The sequence below is a fragment of the Oncorhynchus gorbuscha genome, linkage group LG04 (genome assembly GCF_021184085.1).
Source record: "Oncorhynchus gorbuscha isolate QuinsamMale2020 ecotype Even-year linkage group LG04, OgorEven_v1.0, whole genome shotgun sequence".
In the NCBI taxonomy this organism is placed as follows: domain Eukaryota; kingdom Metazoa; phylum Chordata; class Actinopteri; order Salmoniformes; family Salmonidae; genus Oncorhynchus; species Oncorhynchus gorbuscha.
Window position 1 is genome coordinate 7,929,245 of NC_060176.1, and position 21,265 is coordinate 7,950,509.

The 21,265-nt window shown below is 41.3% G+C and overlaps 1 protein-coding gene across 1 annotated transcript; it reads right to left on the minus strand.

Moving 5' to 3' along the window:
• Positions 1-4,329: 4,329 nt before the first annotated feature.
• On the minus strand, positions 4,330-16,741 carry nod2 (nucleotide-binding oligomerization domain containing 2). The gene is made up of 14 exons (XM_046345022.1): positions 16,584-16,741; positions 16,275-16,455; positions 15,528-15,826; positions 9,497-9,748; positions 9,140-9,260; positions 8,370-8,974; positions 7,013-8,202; positions 6,810-6,893; positions 6,606-6,689; positions 6,412-6,495; positions 6,220-6,303; positions 5,985-6,065; positions 5,743-5,826; positions 4,330-5,526 (listed from the first exon to the last, which is right to left on the minus strand). The coding sequence occupies exons 3-14, from the start codon at positions 15,774-15,776 to the stop codon at positions 5,454-5,456; spliced, it is 2,991 nt and encodes a 996-aa protein (XP_046200978.1). The 5' UTR covers positions 15,777-15,826; positions 16,275-16,455; positions 16,584-16,741; the 3' UTR covers positions 4,330-5,453.
• Positions 16,742-21,265: the final 4,524 nt, after the last annotated feature.

The window sequence follows — 21,265 nt, forward strand, 5'->3', positions numbered from 1 at the left end:
TACTTCTATATAATCTTTGTTGTTTTGTCTTTGCTAGGGGGTTACGAAACAATGTGAAGCGCAAGGCCTTATTTTTATTTGCTAAACAATTTCGAACCAATTTTTTCTTTTTTCAAGAGTCTCACTCTCTTTCTGCTGCCAACTTCTGGAGGTCACAGTAGGGCAACGATATCTGGCTCTCCCATGGATCTGAACGCTCTGCTGGTGTCACTACAATGAAAAATACCTTTGGTGGTAATATTCTACACTCGGAATGTGACCCCTTTGGTCACTTTATTTGTCTTGTGATCAGTTACAATGACATTACGCTCATTACTGTAAACTTCTACGGGTACAACACCAAACATGAGAATGATCAGTTACAATGACATTACGCTCATTACTGTAAACTTCTACGGGTACAACACCAAACATGAGAATGATCAGTTACAATGACATTACGCTCATTACTGTAAACTTCTACAGGTACAACACCAAACATGAGAATGATGAGTTGCGTTAATCTATAGAGAAACATATACTTAATTGGTTTTCTAAATTTCCAATTGGATTATTTTTGATAGAAGGGGACTTTAACATTACTATAGATAATTAATCTGATATATGGCCCACAGGTACGACAACCAGTCAGAATTTGGGTTCAATACCTTTATGGAAAAGTTTGATCTTACTGATATATGGAGAGAAAGGTTTCCGGCCGACATATCGTTCACTTGGAGTAACAAAACAGGTTCCAGACAGTCCAGAATAGATTTTTGGCTTATATCCAAATGTATTGATAGTGAGTGTGTTACTACAAATATTTGTACGACTCCCCTCACAGACCATAGGGCCATTTACATTCATATCAAAATATTTACCCCTGACACTAACTGTGGTAGAGTATCCTACTGGAAGCTAAATAGCTTGTTATTAAATAATGACATGGTTAAGTTTGAGGTTAAAGATCTGCTCTCACATGTTTGGGAAAGGGCTTGTGAAGAAAAATCTTATTACAAGAAAACATGGTAGTAATCTTGCTAAGACCAGAAGAGCTGAGGAGGAAAAGGTGATCATTAAGATAACTTCCCTTTCCCAGAGGTCCCCAGTCGGCCTCTCGGGGAGGAGAATATGGTACTGATTGAGTTACAAAATAAACTGGATAATATATATAGATTAAATAAACTGGATAATATATATATAGATTAAATCAAATGGATAATATATATAGATTAAAAGCAGAAGGAGCCGTTATTAGATCTAGGAAAAAATGGATTGAGGAGGGAGAACAGAATTTACCTTTTTTCTTTGGACTTGAGAAATTTCACTACAAATTGTATTTTTATTTTTACAAAGCATTTGACACAGTAGAGCATCAGTTCCTCTTCCACTCCCTTGAGATGTTTGGCTTTGGGAATTTGTTCTGTAAGGCTATTAAGACTCTACAAATTGTAACAGCTCTATCAAATTGAAATATGGCACCTCACCTAGATTTGGGTTAAAGAGAGGAATTAGGCAAGGTTGTCCTATCTCTCCGTATCTGTTTTTTATTAATCACCCAACTTCTTTAAATAATAGTCCTGTACAAGGCATTTCCATAGCTGGTAAATTTTAAAAATTAAGCCAGCTGGCTGACGATACTACACTTTTTCTGAAAAACGCTAACCAAATTCCCATATCGATCAATGTGATACAATCCTTTTCCAAAGCGTCTGGTCTATATCTTAACATTAAAGATTGTGTGACACCATATTATGGTATTCCAGTGAAAGAAGAACTTACATATTTAGGCATAACCATTAATAAGGATCAGAAGTCTAGAGGCTTACTAAATGTAAACCCTCTTATTAAAAAAAACTGAAAAAGCTAAATCAATGGCTACAGAGGGACTTATATTTTAAAGGAAGAGTCCTAATAACTGGTATCTCTAGGCTAACATATGGCATTCTATCTTTATATCTTGGTGGTAAAATAAGCAAGGAGATTGGAGAGCCAAATGGTAAATGCAGAGGTTTTTTTTATCACTTTACAAGATTTTGTGTAGTCTTGCTTTGTATGAATTTGTTTTGACTTTCATTTGCCTATTTGACACACTATCTTTTCATCAATGTCTTCTTAGCACCTAAAGATTTTGCAATTGTTTTTGATGCCATTCCCTCAGGTGTTGCTTTATTATTCAGGAACGTGTTAAGACCTGACCCTCAGAGCCTGTTGACTCATCAGTAAGATATGTTTTTATTTTGGTCCATTCAACAACAGTGATACAAACCTTGTTTCAGCAGGATGTTGTATCTATACCTTATGTCATGCCTTATTGGAATGGATTTATTGATAATATCTGTTGGAAGAAAGTTTGGATGTTGCCACACACATACCTACTTGTTAACAAAACTAAGGAAGTTTCCTTTAAAATGGTTTATAAATATTATCCTGCCAACCACTATATGAAGATGTTTATGGAAAACATAAACTCAAATTGTACCTTTTGTAATGACCACCCAGAAATGGTGTTGCATATTCTTTGGCATTATATTCATGTAAGGAAAATGTGTCAAGACATCAGTAGATTTATAATTGAACACATTTATGAAGATTTTACACTATTGTGGAAAGATGTACTGCTTGAATTCTTTACCTATGATAGAAATAAGCTGAAACAATTTTATGTAATTAATTTCATTATACTTTTGGTAAAATGTCATATTCACAATTGTAAATTTACAAACAAAACACCACATTTTCTTACCTTACAAAAATAAATTGAACTATATTTTAAGACAATTAAATACTCTACTAACACAAAAGCTGTTAGAATTATAAGTGTATGTACTGTATGTGTGTAAGGTGATATTGTACCCCTTTGTGACGGTTTTCTTTAGGTGAAATAGAGGCGGACCAAAATACAGCGTGGTGGTTATTCATGTTCTTTCATTTATAAAGACACTACACATGAGATAACTAACAAAAACAACCAACGTGCGAAAACCTAAACCAGTCCCATCTGGTGCAAACACAAAGACAGGAACAATCACCCACAAACACAGTGAAACCCAGGCTACCTAAATATGGTTCCCAATCAGAGACAATGACTAACACCTGCCTCTGATTGAGAACCATATCAGGCCAGACATAGAAATAGACAAACAAGACATCCAACATAGAATGCCCACTCAGATCACACCCTGACCAACCAAAACATGCAAAGCAAACTATGGTCAGGGTGTGACACCCTTAGCCCAATTGTTCTTTGTATATTATTTTTATATACTTGTGTTCCCACATGTACTTCCTGTATGGATTTGTTTTTAAATCAACTTTTTTTTTTGAAATATATATAAAAAAAGAGTATTTGCCCTACGTGTCGTGCAATCAATATGCTGATAAAATGTAGGTAGCATTGTTCTCAATGCTTTGTTAACATTTTCAGCTGCAATAAATGCAGCCCCCGGACAGTTTGCAGCAATTTGGGCCGCCTGGCTCGTTCTGAAATGTGTGAAGACCATTTCCTTCTAACAAAGACCGTAATTAATTTGCCAGAATTGAACACAATTATGACATAACATTGAAAGTTGTGCAATGTAACAGCAATATTTAAACTTAGGGTTGCCACCCATTCTGAAGAAATACAGAATGGTTCTGTATTTCACTGAAAGAATAAGCGTTTTGTTTTCTAAATTAGTTTCGGGATTTGACCATATTAATGACCAAAGGCTCGTATTTCTGTGTTTATTATATTATAATTAAGTCTATGATTTGATATTTGATATAGCAGTCTGAGCGGTAGTATGCATCAGCAGACTTGTAAGCATTCATTCAAACAGCACTTTACTGCATTTGTCAGCAGCTCTTAGCAATGCTTGAAGCACAGCACTGTTTATGACTTCAAGCCTATTAACTCCCGAGATTAGGATGGCAATACTAAAGTGCCTGTAAGAACATCCAATAGTCAAAGGTATATGAAATACAAATGGTATAGAGAGAAATAGTTGACACGTCATAATTCCTATAACTACAACCTAAAACTTCTCAACTGGGAATATTGATTACTCATGTTGAAAGGAACTACCGGCTTTCATGTTCTCATGTTATGAGCAAGGAACTTAAAACTTTAGCTTTTTTACATGGCACATATTGCACTTTTACTTTCTTCTCCAACACTTTGTTTTTTGCCTTATTTAAATCAAATTGAACATGTTTCATTATTTATTTGAGACTAAATTGATTTTATTAATGTATTATATTAAGTTAAAATAAAAGTGTTCATTGTTCATTCAGTAATGTTATAATTACAAATATATATATATATATATATATATATATAAATTGTCCAATTAATCGGTATCGGCTTTTTTTTTGGTCCTCCAACAATCGTTATTGGCGTTGAAAAATCATAATTGGTCAACGTCTACTTCAAAGCCTCTCAATGGCCAATACAATCCATCAGCAGTGCAGGGTTTATATACATAATGAATTGTCTCCCACATGAACAGTGCTGTTGATAGGTCTGGGATCTTCTATACTGTGATTTGTACAGTGTACACAGATTCATGTAATTCAAACCAGGCATGTGTGTGTGTTGACATGCAAATGACTTGTTATGAGTGCAGAATAATGTGCAAATATTGATAAAAGTAGCATGTGAATTCTTCATATTATATTTTGGAGAAATTATATTTCATTAATAGTACACTGAATTGCTGTTTTACTTCAAATTAAAGCTGCAATTTGTAACTTTTTGGTATTCTCTACACTATACTTGCTTGTTGTCACATATACTGAAACTATTCGATTTTTCCGAACCAGAAAACGGCGGAGAGATTTCTGCATAGTGTATTTAAAAAATGTTATAACCTACATTAACATTTCTCAGTAGGCAAGGTGACATAATGTAACAAGCCGTTCTATCTCCACCATAGAGCACTGACACAATAGGACTAATGTAATCACTGTTAGTGATTCACTGATAAAATAAGAGTCATGTTACCACTGAATCAACCCATGTTATCAAACATACTAGCACTGCCAGTCAGTGTACAATAGGGTAGGGTACATAAGAATACTGATGTACCAGTTCAAATACCTGACTGTTATTTGATAATTAGACAGAAAAAAATAGGCTCATACCCAACGGTGCTTACATAAAACAAGTGTCAGACCAGTTCCTTATCACAATGACTAATATGACTAATATGAAAAGAATGCTACCAAACACAAGCTGCCTGTAGTAGCAGAGCAGGTCAGAAGCTGCTACTTATTGTGAATGGAGAAAACAAGCTTGCCCACACTGTTTACATCATAGAGAACATCACATCCAACATGATCCATAATGTACGTAAAAACATATAATAACCTATAAATAACACAACTACCATTTTAAGGGAAATGCTACTGAAGAAGTTACATAAATTACAAACAGACATACACATGGCTGTAAACAATAATACTCCAGTATAGTTGACCAGCACTTGGAATCATCAGAATGTAAGCCTGGGTTCCCGCTGTGTCATCTCCTCCACCTCTTCTGGGCTGAGCTCATTACCTCTCAACCTAGAAAGAAAACAATTATTCACTTAACTCTAATTTACAGTCTTTGGATTTGAGACCTTCTTAAGTGATTAGAGATCCAATCTTCACATGTATGGGGAGGTATGGGGGAGGCATAGGAGACCACAGCATACTATACTGTATGTATAGGACATAACACTTTGTAAATTACATTTCTCATCCAGCTGTCTAAATGATCAAAGCATTATGTTAACATACCACACTGCCTTCACACTAGTGTTGCTTTCAAGAGCCAGTATTAGACACTCCACACCTGTTCTTGTGATGCAGTTTTTTGTTAACCTGTGGAGGGCATGAGAGAGCAGGGTGAAAGATGTGTTTAGCACAACCACAAATCTACTGCACAACCACAACTATCAACATGTCAGTTGAGGCAAAGCGGAATGTGAGTAGCTGCAAAGTCTTTTTCAGTATTCAGGATGTGCTATCAATATACTCACCACAGCTCCTCTAGCGTACTGTTCTTGATGAGTGGGCCAAGAGCACATGCTCCTGCATTGCCAACACCATTGTCTACCAGGCTGCCATGAAACATACATCTGACAGTAAGATTTATTCCTATGTGGAAGTATTTTAATGATAACAGGGCTGTCTGAACATATAGTTGCCCATGATAGTATGGATGTGTTAGTTAGTTACATGTTACATGTACATGTTTCATTAGTCTAACATTACCTGAGCCACACCAAGGTTTGGCTGTCTTTGAGAGCATTGGCAATGGCCTCTGCACCTTGATCACCTATTTTATTTCCCCAAAGCCTAAAAAACAGACAGGAGATTAAAATTGTCAACCAGATATATTATTACAGCATTGTGATAGGCATAAAAACAACTTTGTAATTCTCAGAGAGATAGTCTGCTTCCTACCCCAAGAACTGTAGTGACCGATTGAACCTCAGTCCCTCCGCCAGTTGCCCTGCCCCTGCTGCTGTGATGTTATTGTTTCCCAGCCTGCAATGCAAAGTCAGAGAAAGTGTTCGATTGAATATGGTATTAGCGATTGCTGTGTGAGGTAACATTGTACAGTATCTTATATGGTGAGAGTTGAAAAATATCCTCACCTTAGAGAGAGAAAATTCTGTTTCATCTTCAGGAGGTGAGCAATGCACTCTGTGCAGGCATCAGTTAGCTTGTTGTTGAAGAGCCTTTCAGAGACATTAATAACCTCATCAGTTTTCTTTTTTACATCTGCATATTTGACATAGCCATAGCATAGCCTAGCTATAGGTCTCCTGACAGTGGAAAATAGATTTGGCCATACTCACGCAATCTTCTGAAAGCGCTCACACTGGATGCCTTTTTCAATCAATTTACGAATTCCCTCATCTGATATGTTGTTGTGTCTCAGGCTGAGGGAGTGAAATAAAAAATTGTCTTATTATTAGGCTTTAGTTTAGTGTCCTGCGTGTTGTGTTAATCCCATAGTGAGTGCCATAGTAAATAGCATGGTAAAGCTTTCCACACTTACTATACAGAGTGGCAGACATGCAGGCAAGGCAGCAGCTGCTCCACGCCAACGTCTCCTACATAGTTGTAGTCTAGCTGAAGCCCCACAGGGTTCCTAAGGTGCTGGAGCACATAGGCCAGTGCAGTACACTCCACAGGGCCTATGTTACAATAGGTCAGCTTCAGGTGTTCCACCTCTAGCTTAGCCATAGTGTCTCTGGCGATCCTGCTGTCCTGCATCTCATGGATGCACTTGATGAGCCACACGAAGCCCGGCATGGCGTGCATGCTCTTCTTCTCCCCCTCCACGGGCCGAGGGATGGATTTAAAGTGCTTCTGCATGCCTTTGGACAGGCACGTCACCACCTGCTTGGACTTCCTGTCCAGAGTAGGCCCAGGGCAGGAGAGGAGCAGCAGGCTACGGTGGCGCTGAGCCAAGAGCCCAGACACAAAAGTGGCTGTTATCTGGAGGTTGGGGGTCTCTGCTGCCTTATTGGCCTCCTTCAAGGCCCCTTCTTGTTGGGTCAAGCAGTGCCCCAGACACGCCCTGTGAAAGCCAGGCTGTTGCTGCCTGTCCTGCGGCTGAAAGAGCTTAGGGATGGTGGAGCGGTCCGAGTTATTGTTCAGTACAATGTAGAGAGCAGCAAAGAAGCACTGCATGGTAATGTGCAGGAACTCGTAGTGTTTGCAGTTAGTGGAGGAGGAGAGGTCTTTACTACGGATGAGGAACCCCATGCAGATATCTTCCTCGGTCACCCCACACTTCTGTAGCTCTGTGCCTGTGAAGATGTAACAAGAGGCCCCCAGGCCCTCCATGGCTAGCTGCCCCAGATGCAGGGCAGTATCCTGGTGCTCCTGCACCCATCCTATCCCCATCGTGTTCCTCTGAGAGGCCCGGCGCTGGAAGAAGTGCTGCAGGATCATGAGGTAAACATCTGTGATGGTCTGGGGACTGCCCTCTCCCTCTCCACAGCCCAGCAGCTCCTTATAACACTTGGACACAATCCAGCAGAAAACCGGGATGTGACACAGGCCCAGTAGAGCTGTGTTGCTTCGTAGACACTCCAGGACCCTGGTGGCCACAGTCGGGTCGCGATGGTACTTCCTCACAAAGCAGTCGATCCCGCCAGGCGAGAAGCCTTTCAAGAAGACTTCCTTGCGAAGGTACCGCTTCAGGGTGGGACCCACTGCCTCTGGCCGGCTGGTCACCACCTTAGGATGAGGACAAACTTTATTGTCCCTGAGGGGAAAATTGTCTCTATACAGGAACTACTTTATACAAAATAAACATTATACATTACCCAGTTGACACATACACAATACATACATTCCACATTAAAATGCTACACATCTCATTTAGCCGTATACATAAAACATACCTTCCTCACCCCCTTCATGAGGGATCCCTGCAGCAAGTTGAAGAGCAGGGTGGGGACGGAGGCACGCTGGGTGGGGCAGCAGTGCCTCTGCTCTGAGTCCGAGAAGCTCTGCATGAACTCGTCCAGGCCGTCGAAGGTGAAGAGGATGAGGTGCGGATGGTCCAGGATGAACTGAAAGATTTGGTCCTGGTCCCCGTCCGGCCAGCAGCAGTGCAGGAACAGCAGCTCTCTGAGCGACAGCTCCCTCTGTTCCGAGCTCAGCCTGCGGCAGCTGAAGGAAAAGAGGAGGATGAAATCATGCAGAGCCGCCCCCCTGGCCCAAAGGAGGTGCAGCCTCTGGAGAAGGGTGCTCTTCCCACTGCCTGCCTCCCCAGAGACTAGCACAGTGTCAGCCTCCTGGTTCAGGGTGCCCACCAGGCCCACCACGTCCTCCAGCCCCAGAGTACCAGTCTGGGGCTGGGCCTCACTGCCACCCTGGGCAAGCTCCAGCTGACCCTCTGTGTAGATGTCTTCTAGAGACAGACTGCTGGTTCCTCCATACGTTCTGAGGAAATGTGACTGGGCCGACACAGTGCTGCGCAGCTTCTTCTGATAGGACAAGCACTCTGCAGCAGCACACAAATAATAAGAATGTTTGAAATACACAGGACATCATAGCAAACAAAATAATATCTAAGAAGTATTAGTGTAACAACTATGTGTTAGTGCTGTATGCAAATTACTTGCAAGTAGCCGTGTGACTTTTAGTGCTTTGTGATATAATACAGTACCTTTGGGAGGAGCCTCTTGGTTAGATGGTGGGGGATGGTCCTCTGTTTGCTGAAAGTATTGCAGTAGGACCTTTGCTGCAGGCTCCCCCTTTGATCTGACTTGGTCCAGTAGACGCCTTGCCTACATGACAAAGAAGTCAATTAATTCACATTCACCCCTACTATCTGAACCTAAATAACATGTCTACTTACAAAAAAAGTCAAAGGACAGCATGACCTGTTTGGATTCAAAGATGTGCAAACTGGAACTTAATTTCCGGGACAGGGAAGTTGTGTAATATCATAGTACTCTACATCATACCAGAAATGTAGATATAAATAAAGCTGTTATACTGGTCTCAGGGTGCAGTTGGTTACCTGTTGTGAGGGGGTGTACACAGGTAGCTGCACTTCATCGCAATCAGATGGTGTAAAGCTGCCCGTATGCAGCAGGACCTCCAGAGCTCCTTCAATATGGTCCCTTAGCCTCCTCACCAGATCAGGCCTGTCTGTCTGGAGGGTCTGGATAGCTGTACCATGTAGTTCTTTTGTATCATCTCTTGTATTTTCTAGATTGGCAGTACAACAGTTTCCAAAAGAGAGGCCAGCTCTTTGGGCCTCAGGGAGGACCTGGTTGAAAGCAATACAATTAAATAAAAATGTAATGATCTGTATCTATGTAATGATTTGTATCTATGTAATGATCTGTATCTTCAATTATCTGTATCTATGTAATGATTTGTATCTATGTAATGATCTGTATCTTTAATGATCTTTATCTATGTAATGATCTGTATCTTTGTAATGATTTGTATCTATGTAATGAACTGTATCTTCAATGATCTGTATCTATGTATTGACTTGTCTCTATGTAATGAGATGTATCTTTAATGATATTTATCTATGTAATGATCTGTATCTATGTAATGATCTGTATCTTTGTAATGGCCCCGCCCCCCTTTCGGAAAAGCTGACCACGACTCCATTTTGCTGATCCCTGCCTACAGGCAGAAACTCAAAGAAGAGGCTCCCACGCTGAGGTCTGTCCAACGCTGGTCAGACCAAGCTGACTCCACACTCCAAGACTGCTTCCATCACGTGGACTGGGACATGTTTCGTATTGCGTCAGATAAAAATATTGACGAATACGCTGATTCGGTGTGCGAGTTCATTAGAACGTGCGTCGAAGATGTCATTCCCATAGCAACGATAAAAACATTCCCTAACCAGAAACCGTGGATTGATGGCAGCATTCGCGTGAAACTGAAAGCGCGAACCACTGCTTTTAATCAGGGCAAGGTGTCTGGCAACATGACCGAATACAAACAGTGCAGCTATTCCCTCCACAAGTCTATTAAACAAGCTAAGCGTCAGTACAGAGACAAAGTGGAATCTCAATTCAATGGCTCAGACACAAGAGGCATGTGGCAGGGTCTACAGTCAATCACGGACTACAAGAAGAAACCCAGCCCAGTCACGGACCAGGATGTCTTGCTCCCAGGCAGACTAAATAACTTTTTTGCCCGCTTTGAGGACAATACAGTGCCACTGACACGGCCTGCAACGAAAACATGCGGTCTCTCCTTCACTGCAGCCGAGGTGAGTAAGACATTTAAACGTGTTAACCCTCGCAAGGCTGCAGGCCCAGACGGCATCCCCAGCCGCGCCCTCAGAACATGCGCAGACCAGCTGGCCGGTGTGTTTACGGACATATTCAATCAATCCCTATACCAGTCTGCTGTTCCCACATGCTTCAAGAGGGCCACCATTGTTCCTGTTCCCAAGAAAGCTAAGGTAACTGAGCTAAACGACTACCGCCCCGTAGCACTCACTTCCGTCATCATGAAGGACCATATCACCTCCACCCTACCTGACACCCTAGACCCACTCCAATTTGCTTACCGCCCAAATAGGTCCACAGACGATGCAATCTCAACCACACTGCACACTGCCCTAACCCACCTGGACAAGAGGAATACCTATGTGAGAATGCTGTTCATCGACTACAGCTCGGCATTCAACACCATAGTACCCTCCAAGCTCGTCATCAAGCTCGAGACCCTGGGTCTCGACCCCGCCCTGTGCAACTGGGTACAGGACTTCCTGACGGGCCGCCCCCAGGTGGTGAGGGCAGGCAACAACATCTCCTCCCCGCTGATCTTCAACACGGGGGCCCCACAAGGGTGCGTTCTGAGCCCTCTCCTGTACTCCCTGTTCACCCACGACTGCGTGGCCACGCACGCCTCCAACTCAATCATCAAGTTTGCGGACGACACGATAGTGGTAGGCTTGATTACCAACAACGACGAGACAGCCTACAGGGAGGAGGTGAGGGCCCTCGGAGTGTGGTGTCAGGAAAATAACCTCACACTCAACGTCAACAAAACTAAGGAGATGATTGTGGACTTCAGGAAACAGCAGAGGGAACACCCCCCTATCCACATCGATGGAACAGTAGTGGAGAGGGTAGCAAGTTTTAAGTTCCTCGGCATACACATCACAGACAAACTGAATTGGTCCACTCACACTGACAGCGTCGTGAAGAAGGCGCAGCAGCGCCTCTTCAACCTCGGGAGGCTGAAGAAATTTGGCTTGTCACCAAAAGCACTCACAAACTTCTACAGATGCACAATCGAGAGCATCCTGGCGGGCTGTATCACCGCCTGGTACGGCAACTGCTCCGCCCTCAACCGTAAGGCTCTTCAGAGGGTAGTGAGGTCTGCACAACGCATCACCGGGGGCAAACTACCTGCCCTCCAGGACACCTACACCACCCGATGTTACAGGAAGGCCATAAAGATCATCAAGGACATCAACCACCCGAACCACTGCCTGTTCACCCCGCTATCATCCAGAAGGCGAGGTCAGTACAGGTGCATCAAAGCTGGGACCGAGAGACTGAAAAACAGCTTCTATCTCAAGGCCATCAGACTGTTAAACAGCCACCACTAACATTGAGTGGCTGCTGCCAACACACTGTCATTGACACTGACCCAACTCCAGCCACTTTAATAATGGGAATTGATGGGAAATGATGTAAATATATCACTAGCCACTTTAAACAATGCTACCTTATATAATGTTACTTACCCTACATTATTCATCTCATATGCATATGTATATACTGTACTCTACATCATCGACTGCATCCTTATGTAATACATGTATCACTAGCCACTTTAACTATGCCACTTTGTTTACTTTGTCTACATACTCATCTCATATGTATATACTGTATTCGATACCATCTACTGTATGCTGCTCTGTACCATCACTCATTCATATATCCTTATGTACATATTCTTTATCCCCTTACACTGTGTATAAAACAGTAGTTTTGGAATTGTTAGTTAGATTACTTGTTGGTTATCACTGCATTGTCGGGAACTAGAAGCACAAGCATTTCGCTACACTCGCATTAACATCTGCTAACCATGTGTATGTGACAAATAAAATTTGATTTGATTTGAAAAATATCTATGTAATGACCTGTATCTATGTAATGATCTGTATCTATGTAATGATCTGTATCTTCAATGATCTGTATCTATGTAATGATTTGTATCTATGTAATGATTTGTATCTATGTAATGATCTGTATCTTTAATGATATTTATCTATGTAATGATCTGTATCTATATAATGATCTGTATCTTTGTAATGATCTGTATCTATGTAATGATCTGTATCTTTAATGATTTTCATCTATGTAATGATTTGTCATCTATGTAATGATTTGTATCTATGTTATGATTTGTATCTTGTAATGTTCTGTATCTATGTAATGATCTGTATCTATGTAATGATCTGTATCTTTGTAATGATCTTCATCTATGTAATGATTTGTACCTATATAATGATCTGTATCTTTGTAATGATCTTCATCTATGTAATGATTTGTATCTATGTAATGATCTGTATCTTTAATGATCTTCATCTATGTAATGATTTGTATCTATGTAATGATTTGTATCTATGTAATGATCTGTATCTATGTAATGATCTGTACCTATATAATGATCTGTATCTTTGTAATGATCTTCATCTATGTAATGATTTGTATCTATGTAATGATCTGTATCTTTAATGATCTTCATCTATGTAATGATTTGTATCTATGTAATGATTTGTATCTATGTAATGTTCTGTATCTATGTAATGATCTGTATCTTTGTAATGATCTGTATCTATGTAATGTTCTGTATCTATGTAATGATCTGTATCTTTGTAATGATCTGTATCTATGTAATGTTCTGTATCTATGTAATGATCTGTATCTTTGGGACATGGCAACTGATTTGTAACATTCAACATTTTTGCCGAGTGGCTTTTTACTAAGATGATACGTTAGGAACACCTGCTTTTTCCATGACAGGTGAATCCATGTGAAAGCTATGATCCCTTATTAAATTCACTTCAATCAGTGTAGATGAAGGGGAGGAGACAGGTTAAATAAAAAAAATAAGACTTGAGACAATTGAAACATGGATTAGGTATGTGTGTGCCATTCAGAGGGTGAATGGGCAAGAAAAAAGTTAAGTGCCTTTGAACAGGGTAGTAGGTGCCAGGCGCACCGGTTTGAGTGTGCAAAAAACAGCAATGCTGCTTTTCACGCTCAACAGTTTCCTGTGTGTATCAAGAATGGTCCACCACCCAAAAGACATCTAGCCAACTTGACACAACTGTGGGAAGCATTGGAGTCAACATGGGCCAGCAACCCTGTGGAACGCTTTTGGCACCTTGTGGAGTCCATGCCCTGACAAATTGATGCTGTTCTGGGGGCAAAAGGGGGTGCAACTCAATAGGTGTTACTATAGAGAAGGTGTTCCTAATGTTTTGTACATACAGTGGGGAGAACAAGTATTTGATACACTACATTTTGCAGGTTTTCCTACTTACAAAGCATGTAGAGGTCTGTCATTTTTTATCATAGGTACACTTCAACTGTGAGAGACAGAATCTAAAACAAAAATCCAGAAAATCACATTGTATGATTTTTAAGTAATTCATTTTTATTTTATTGCATGACATAAGTATTTGATGAATCAGTAAAGCAGAACTTAATATTTGGTACAGAAACCTTTGTTTGCAATTACAGACATCATACGTTTCCTGTAGGTCTTGACCTGCAGGGATTTTGGCTCACTCCTCCAAACAGACTTTCTCCAGATCCTTCAGGTTTCGGAGCTGTCGCTGGGCAATACGGACTTTCAGCTCACTCCAAAGATTTTCTATTGGGTTCAGATCTGGAGACTGGCTAAGCCACTCCAGGACCTTGAGATGCTTCTTACGGAGCCACTCCTTAGTTTCCCTGGCTGTGTGTTTCGGGTCATTGTCATGCTGGAAGACCCAGCCACGACCCATCTTCAATACTCTTACTGAGGGAAGGAGGTTGTTGGCCAAGATTTTCACCTCCATGCTTCACAGTTGGGATGGTGTTCTAGAGGTTGTACTCATCCTTCTTCTCACCGTGTTTGGAGGAGTTTAGACCAAAATGCTCCTTCTCCCATGACCTTCTCCCATTCCTCCTCTGGATCATCCAGATGGTCATTGGCAAACTTCAGACGGACCTGGACATGCGCTGGCTTGAGCAGGGGTACCTTGCGTGTGCTGCAGGATTTTAATCCATGATGGCGTAGTGTGTTACTAATGGTTTTCTGAGACTGTGGTCCCAGCTCTCTTCAGGTTATTGACCAGGTCCTGCGTGTAGTTCTGGGCTGATCCCTCACCTTCCTCATGATCATTGATGCTCCACAAGGTGAGATCTTGCATGGAGCCCCAGACTGAGGGTGATGGACCGTCATCTTGAACTTCTTCCATTTTCTAATAATTGCGCCAACAGTTGTTGGCTTCTCACCAAGAAGCTTGCCTATTGTCCTGTAGCCCATCCCAGCCTTGTGCAGGTCTACCATTCTAGCCCTGATGTCCTTACACAGCTCTCTGGTCTTGGCCATTGTGGAGAGGTTGGAGTCTGTTTGATTGAGTGTGTGGACAGGTGTCTTTTATACAGGTAACGAGTTCAAACAGGTGCAGTTAATACAGGTAATGAGTGGAGAACAGGAGGGCTTCTTAAAGAAAAACTTACAGGTCTGTGAGAGCCGGAATTCTTCCTGGTTGGAAGGTGATCAAATACTTATGTCTTGCAATAAAATGCAAATTAATTACTTAAAAATCATACAATGTGATTTCCTGGATTTTTGTTTTAGATTCCGTCTCTCACAGTTGAAGTGTACCTATGTTAAAAATTACAGACCTCTACATGCTTTGTAAGTAGGAAAAACCTGCAAAATCGGCAGTGTATCAAATAATTGTTCTCCCCACTGTACATCAGTAATGAGTCTGTTCAAAACATGCTCATACATCCTTTAGAACGGCATCACCTGTGAAGAGCTGTGCCTACATATCTTACCTGTTTGAAAGCAGCCAGAAGCAGTCGACAGGTCTCATCTCCCTTGGTGTACACCAGATCTAGTAGCACCCTTGTGTTGGCACACAGACCACGGCATGGTACCAGTACATTCTGGTATTCCTCCCAGAACAGCATGCCCCAGGACAGGAGTAGGTCCAATACACTCTCCAGACCCTCAGCAGAGCCACCACAGCACAGGGCACGCAGCAGCTCTGCTCTCTGCCTCAGGACCAGCTGCCGGGCACTCATACAGATGTAGGATCTTAATTTGAGCCAGTTTGCTACAGCAGGAAAATAATCTTTGCCGCAATAGGAAATGTGAATTATTATGTGGATTATAATTAATGGACATTTCAGTAGGGGTTGTTAAATATTTTGTTAGGGAAAATCAAGTCTAAAAATGCACACAGGCACAGCTTCAAGTCTGCCACCATCATGCCACACTCACATGATTTACTCTCATTTCCTCTGTGATGTCAAGGAATAAAAATAAATGTATCACCGAAAAGGGAAATGTATGAACACAATCCAAAATTGATCACAAATTTCAATACGATTGACTTGGAAAAATACAGATAAAGTCAAACAAGTTTAGAGAAGGCAAAGAGATAGCTAATGTCATATATTGAATTGTGCATAGAGAGCGTGTGAGTAACAGGTGAATCCAAAACGTGATGATAAGCCTCAAAGGAAACTGTGGCACCTGCATTTAACTTTACATCTGTAATAGATAAAATTGTAACTTACGTTTCAGCGGGAGACTTGTCTGACTTCTTCGATATCATCATCTGTCTACTCGAGTCCTGGGAAACAGAATGGTCCACGCAAATGGTACAGGCAGAATCGTTAACTCCTGTCTCTCTTCCTCATTCCACCATTCGTCATTCCTCATTTCGCTAAATTGCCCGCTGTAAATGATGGCTTTTTCCTAAACCATTTAATAACGAATCGATAAACATGTTAACTTATTATTTCAAGGTGAAGCATTTGCAAGTTCTCTAAAAGTATTGTATTATTGAGCGCTATTGAATTATGAGAAACCACATGTGAATGTACCTTTTATTTACAGGGAAAGTGAAAGTGACATGTCAATTAAACGTTTAGAATTTGTTTAAATACTGGCTCTTTATTCCAATGATTAATGTCACTTCAAATAGGTCTGTTAGAGCCCCACGTATTTTTCACCAAAAAAAATATCAGTTTGTAAATGTTGAGTTTCCATAAACCTCGGGCGCAATGTAGATGTCAAAGAACGCGCAGTTTGGGGGTAGAGTAGTGGGTGAAACCATTCACTTCAGGAAAAGGGGTGATATAAATAAATGTTCATTTCATTATGCGTTGCTGAATCCATAAGAATATTTGCTGCCATTGTATTAAGGTTGGCAATACGAGAGGTCTTCGGACTTACTATTTTTGTATAATTTTCTTTGAAATAACAACTAGTGGGTCTTAAGTGCTTCTTCCCTGTTTGGGAAGTTGGTTTGCCCGCTCCTGAGTCTGAGATAGATATTCTGAGAGCAGTGAGGGTGTGGCTGTGACCCTCCTGTCAATGCCTGTCATCAATGTTTGATATATTTTACTGCAGATAAAAACCGAGTCCTGAAGTGTGGGTGTCCGTGTGCCCTTCTTCTGGGGGCTACGTGAAGTTGGTGACCCGGATCTACAAGATCAGCCATCGCCAATCACAGCAGTGCTCCAGAGAAGAGGACTACACCTGCCGTCAACTTCATGAGACATTCAATTTAAATATGTCCACACCAAAAAATCCAGGTACTCTGGTCAAGCCCAATGGTGATCCACCACTTTTACTGGTGAGTGAGGATTTATAACCTAGGGGAGTTAACTGTGATATTGTAACCCCCCGTATTGGTAGGGGGGCTCAGATAGCTAGAATGGTAGAGCATAGCATTACCGGGCGTGCTGGTGTAACATCAGTAAATGAACAAGAGTATGTTATTGATCAAACAACATGTCAGAGTGATGGATATGATAACTCCAATGATGATGAATACCTTACGCAGCAGAGTGTTATACTTGATTTAGTCAAGCAGATGGGTCAAGAGATTGGTCACGGTATTGCTTCGAGTCTGTCAGCAAGTAATATCACTCCATCCAAGGTATCTGCCGACACTGTCCCAGTGTGCATGCCAGATTGGTCTAAGGTTAACTTTGTCATGAAATCTGACATGTGTGAGCCACCCACTTTCAGAGGTGATGGAACAGATAAATGTACTGTGTATGAGTGGCAGGAAATGATGAAGACTTACTTGGTAAAGAAAGGTCACAAAATGCCAGAGCGAGGTAATGAAATCATGGAACGGTTAATGGGGAGGGCAAAGGATTTAGTCAAGATAGGAATCTGCAGCAACCCTCTTGTTCCATCAGCAGAGACCCTGAGGTTATTTTCAGTATTTTGAAACAGCATTTTGGTGAGACCATCTCCTCTACTACGCCAATTCAAGATTTTTATGAAACCAAACCTTATCACGGGGAGAATAACTTAGACTACTGGGTGTGCCTTAACCGAGTAGCAGATCTATCTAATGAATGTCTACAAAGACAGGGCAAACAGATGGATGATGTGGGTCATGTGGTCGCCATGATATTTGTGAAGCACTGCCCCAATCATGAACTGTACACAGCATTCGGATGCAAGCCTAGGGAGAAATGGACAGTGGGTGAAGTTCAGAAATTGATAGACAGCCACCAACATGACAGATTGGCTACAAGGAGGAAGCAAAACAGCAAAACATATTGACACTACAGGAAGGCATCCAAAACACAGTTCGCCCAGAGCACCCCGTCCTTAGCTCAGTGGTTCAAGGAGTTCAGAGTTGCAATGATCAGGTGACAATAACAAAACTTGTAACACTGCTAGAACAGTTTATTATGAACCAAAACACTGCTCAACCTGCCACAAGAGGGCCCTGCAGAACTGTACAGCTGTCTCCCTCCTTCCCTTGTGCTATATGTCAAGATGTGGATCAATCCACTCGGTCTCACTGTCTTAATGACCACCTGTGCCTCAAATGTCACAATCCTGGCCATCAAACCATAGACTGCCCACAAAAGCAGGAGGTTAGAAGAGAGGCACCAGTCAGGCAGCGGCCACAAAATCAAGGTCCAGCTTTAAACTAATAGGTCTGCACCTTGAAGGGAAAGGTGCAGCTAAAAACTATAAATGAAACTGATCCTGAAATAGAACTGTCTTCATACAAAGAGAAAAATCAAGGCAACACAAATGTGATATATCAACGTACTCAGAGAATAACCGGCAATGAAAGTCTGTCCTATGCACCAGTGACCGTGCAAGGTTCAGTAGAACTGAGAGGACTCATTGATAGTGGTTCAATGGCCTGTATGTTAAGTGAATCTGCTGAGTATACATTGCTTCGAAACATGTCTTAACTGAAAGCTCGAAAATGTCCACTCCTGTAGTACTCGTGGGATGTGAAGGGCAACAGGTCAATCACAAATGTGAATATGAGCTCCATATCGAATGAATGAACTGCAAGATGCTGGTGCCAGTCTTAGTTATGCCAGGGCAAACTGATGATGTGATCATTGTAACAAATGTACTGAAACGTCCTCCAACTAAAAAGTTCAGATGGATATTGGAAAGCAATATCACAACCAGTCAATGGCCTTTCTGATGAATCAGATGCACTTCAAAGCATACTGGAAAATGTTGACCGTTGGCAAGTAAGTAAAATGCCTGAAAAAAAGTTGCCACTGTTGTTCTCACCCGGTGTGTGATACTATTCACAAAACATGAACCCTTAGTCTGGGGTAGTAGGCTGAAAGGAAAATGGCCCTTTTCCATTGGCAGTACTGTTATGGTAGAACCCACAACGTCCCAAGCAGCACAGAGGAGTGTGTTAGTACTGTATGCCTGCTGTAGGGTGACAAATGGATCCCCATGAGGTGTTTAATCTCCAAGATCGCCCGGTTACACTGAAGTGTAATGCAAAACTGGCAGATGTATAGCATTGGAAGACTTGGAGTTAAACAGCAGCTGCTGTGGTCAATGTGATGACAAACAATATGTTGCACAGAATGTCATTGGAACCACGACTGAACAGGTAGAAAAACGCTCATATGCTGATGTGTTGAAAGACATGGGTCTGACTGATGTTGACATTGCCTCCTGTGGAGTATCAGATGAATGGAAACACAAGATGGCAGACCTGGTTGTGAAATATGACAGCATATTTTCCAGAGGGAAATTGGACTGTGGCGAACGAAGCAAGAGACTTTGTGCATAGAATAAGACTGAAAGATGAGAGGCCTTTCAGACTTTCTTACCGCAGAAAAAAAGTATCTATATTAATGTTGCTCAAAAAGCTTGAGGGGCCAAATAAAACCACAGCCAGTTGAGGAACCCTGTCCTAAATCATCAAATGAGAAACATGCTGTTTAAAGTCATTTGCCAATGGATTGGGAAGAAAGATGCTATGTCCATGGCAATAGATAAACACATGATTTGTATCTGGGTTTTGCACCCCCTAAATATATTGTGACATTTTAAATTGTTTTCACAGCCCTTTAAGTAATGACAATATGTTGAAACATTGTATTATATGTATTAACAATAGTATGAATAGGATGTATACATACATGTAACGAAGTGAATGCAGCATTACTGCAAAAAAGGAGGCAAGTGGAAAGGGGAGAAAGTAGAGAACATGTCAGTCTGTTACACAAATGTTTGTATTAGGACTCATTATAACCAGTGTTGTGACGTTGTATTGATTAATGTGATGACTGCTGCTCGTCGGATGATTAACCGTTTATAATTACGTGATTAAATGAATCAGGAAAGTATTAACTCATTAACCATGGGGCACCATGGGAATGTTTGGTTTTATTGACTTTCTATTTCCCAAAATAACTCAAAGAATATCAGAGTATCGATTCTACAACAGTCGCTAGTTAATCAATTTCCTCTACAGTCTCATTCTGAACGTCACATAATCAGGGAATCTGCACAAACCAAAGTCTCATCAAATAAATCCGTACCCCACCAATTTAGTAGATTCTTTATTTGCTAACAAGCTAAAATGATAATATAAGATACACATACACCGTCTAGGCTATTGATTAGAACTTAGTACGATAAAACAGGTCCCTAGTGGGCCAACACAATATGACACGTGTTACACAAAATGGGGATTTCAAAAGAGAGAGAGTGAGAGAGAGTGCACGAGAGAAAAATACACTTGGGTGCATTTGTCAGCTATGTGTCACCCCCTGACCTTAGTTATCTTTGTTTTCTTTATTATTTTGGTTAAGTCAGGGTGTGACATGGGTGGTTGGTTTAGTTTTTGTCCTGTCTAGGGGTTTTTGTATATCTATGGGGTTTTAGAATGTCTAGGTATATGTAGGTCTATGGTGGCCTGAATTAGTTCCCAATAAGAGACAGCTGTTTATCGTTGTCTCTGATTGGGGATCCTATTGAGGATGCCATTTTCCATTTTGGTTTGGTGGGTTATTGTCTATGTGTAGTTGCCTGTCAGCACTTGTGTCTTATAGCATCACGGTCGTTTTGTTAGTTTATTTAGTGTTCTTTGTGTAAATAAAGAATTTATTCTTATCACACTCTTGGTCTCCTCGTTATGATGAACGTGACAGAATAACTTACCAAACCAGGATCAAACAGCGTGAAAAGGAGGGAACAGCGCTTAATGGGGAAATGGACCTGGGAGGAGATATTAGATGGAGAAGGACCCTGGACACAG

Coding starts and splice junctions, on each gene's coding strand:
- nod2 (XM_046345022.1), bottom strand. CDS start 15,776: ATGAGTGCCCGGCAGCTGGTCCTGAGGCAGAGAGCAGAGCTGCTGCGT. Junction 8,203..8,369: donor TCATGAAGGGGGTGAGGAAG/GTATGTTTTATG, acceptor CCTCATCCTAAG/GTGGTGACCAGCCGGCCAGA. Junction 6,304..6,411: donor CGGTCACTACAGTTCTTGGG/GTAGGAAGCAGA, acceptor TCTGTTTTTTAG/GCTTTGGGGAAATAAAATAG.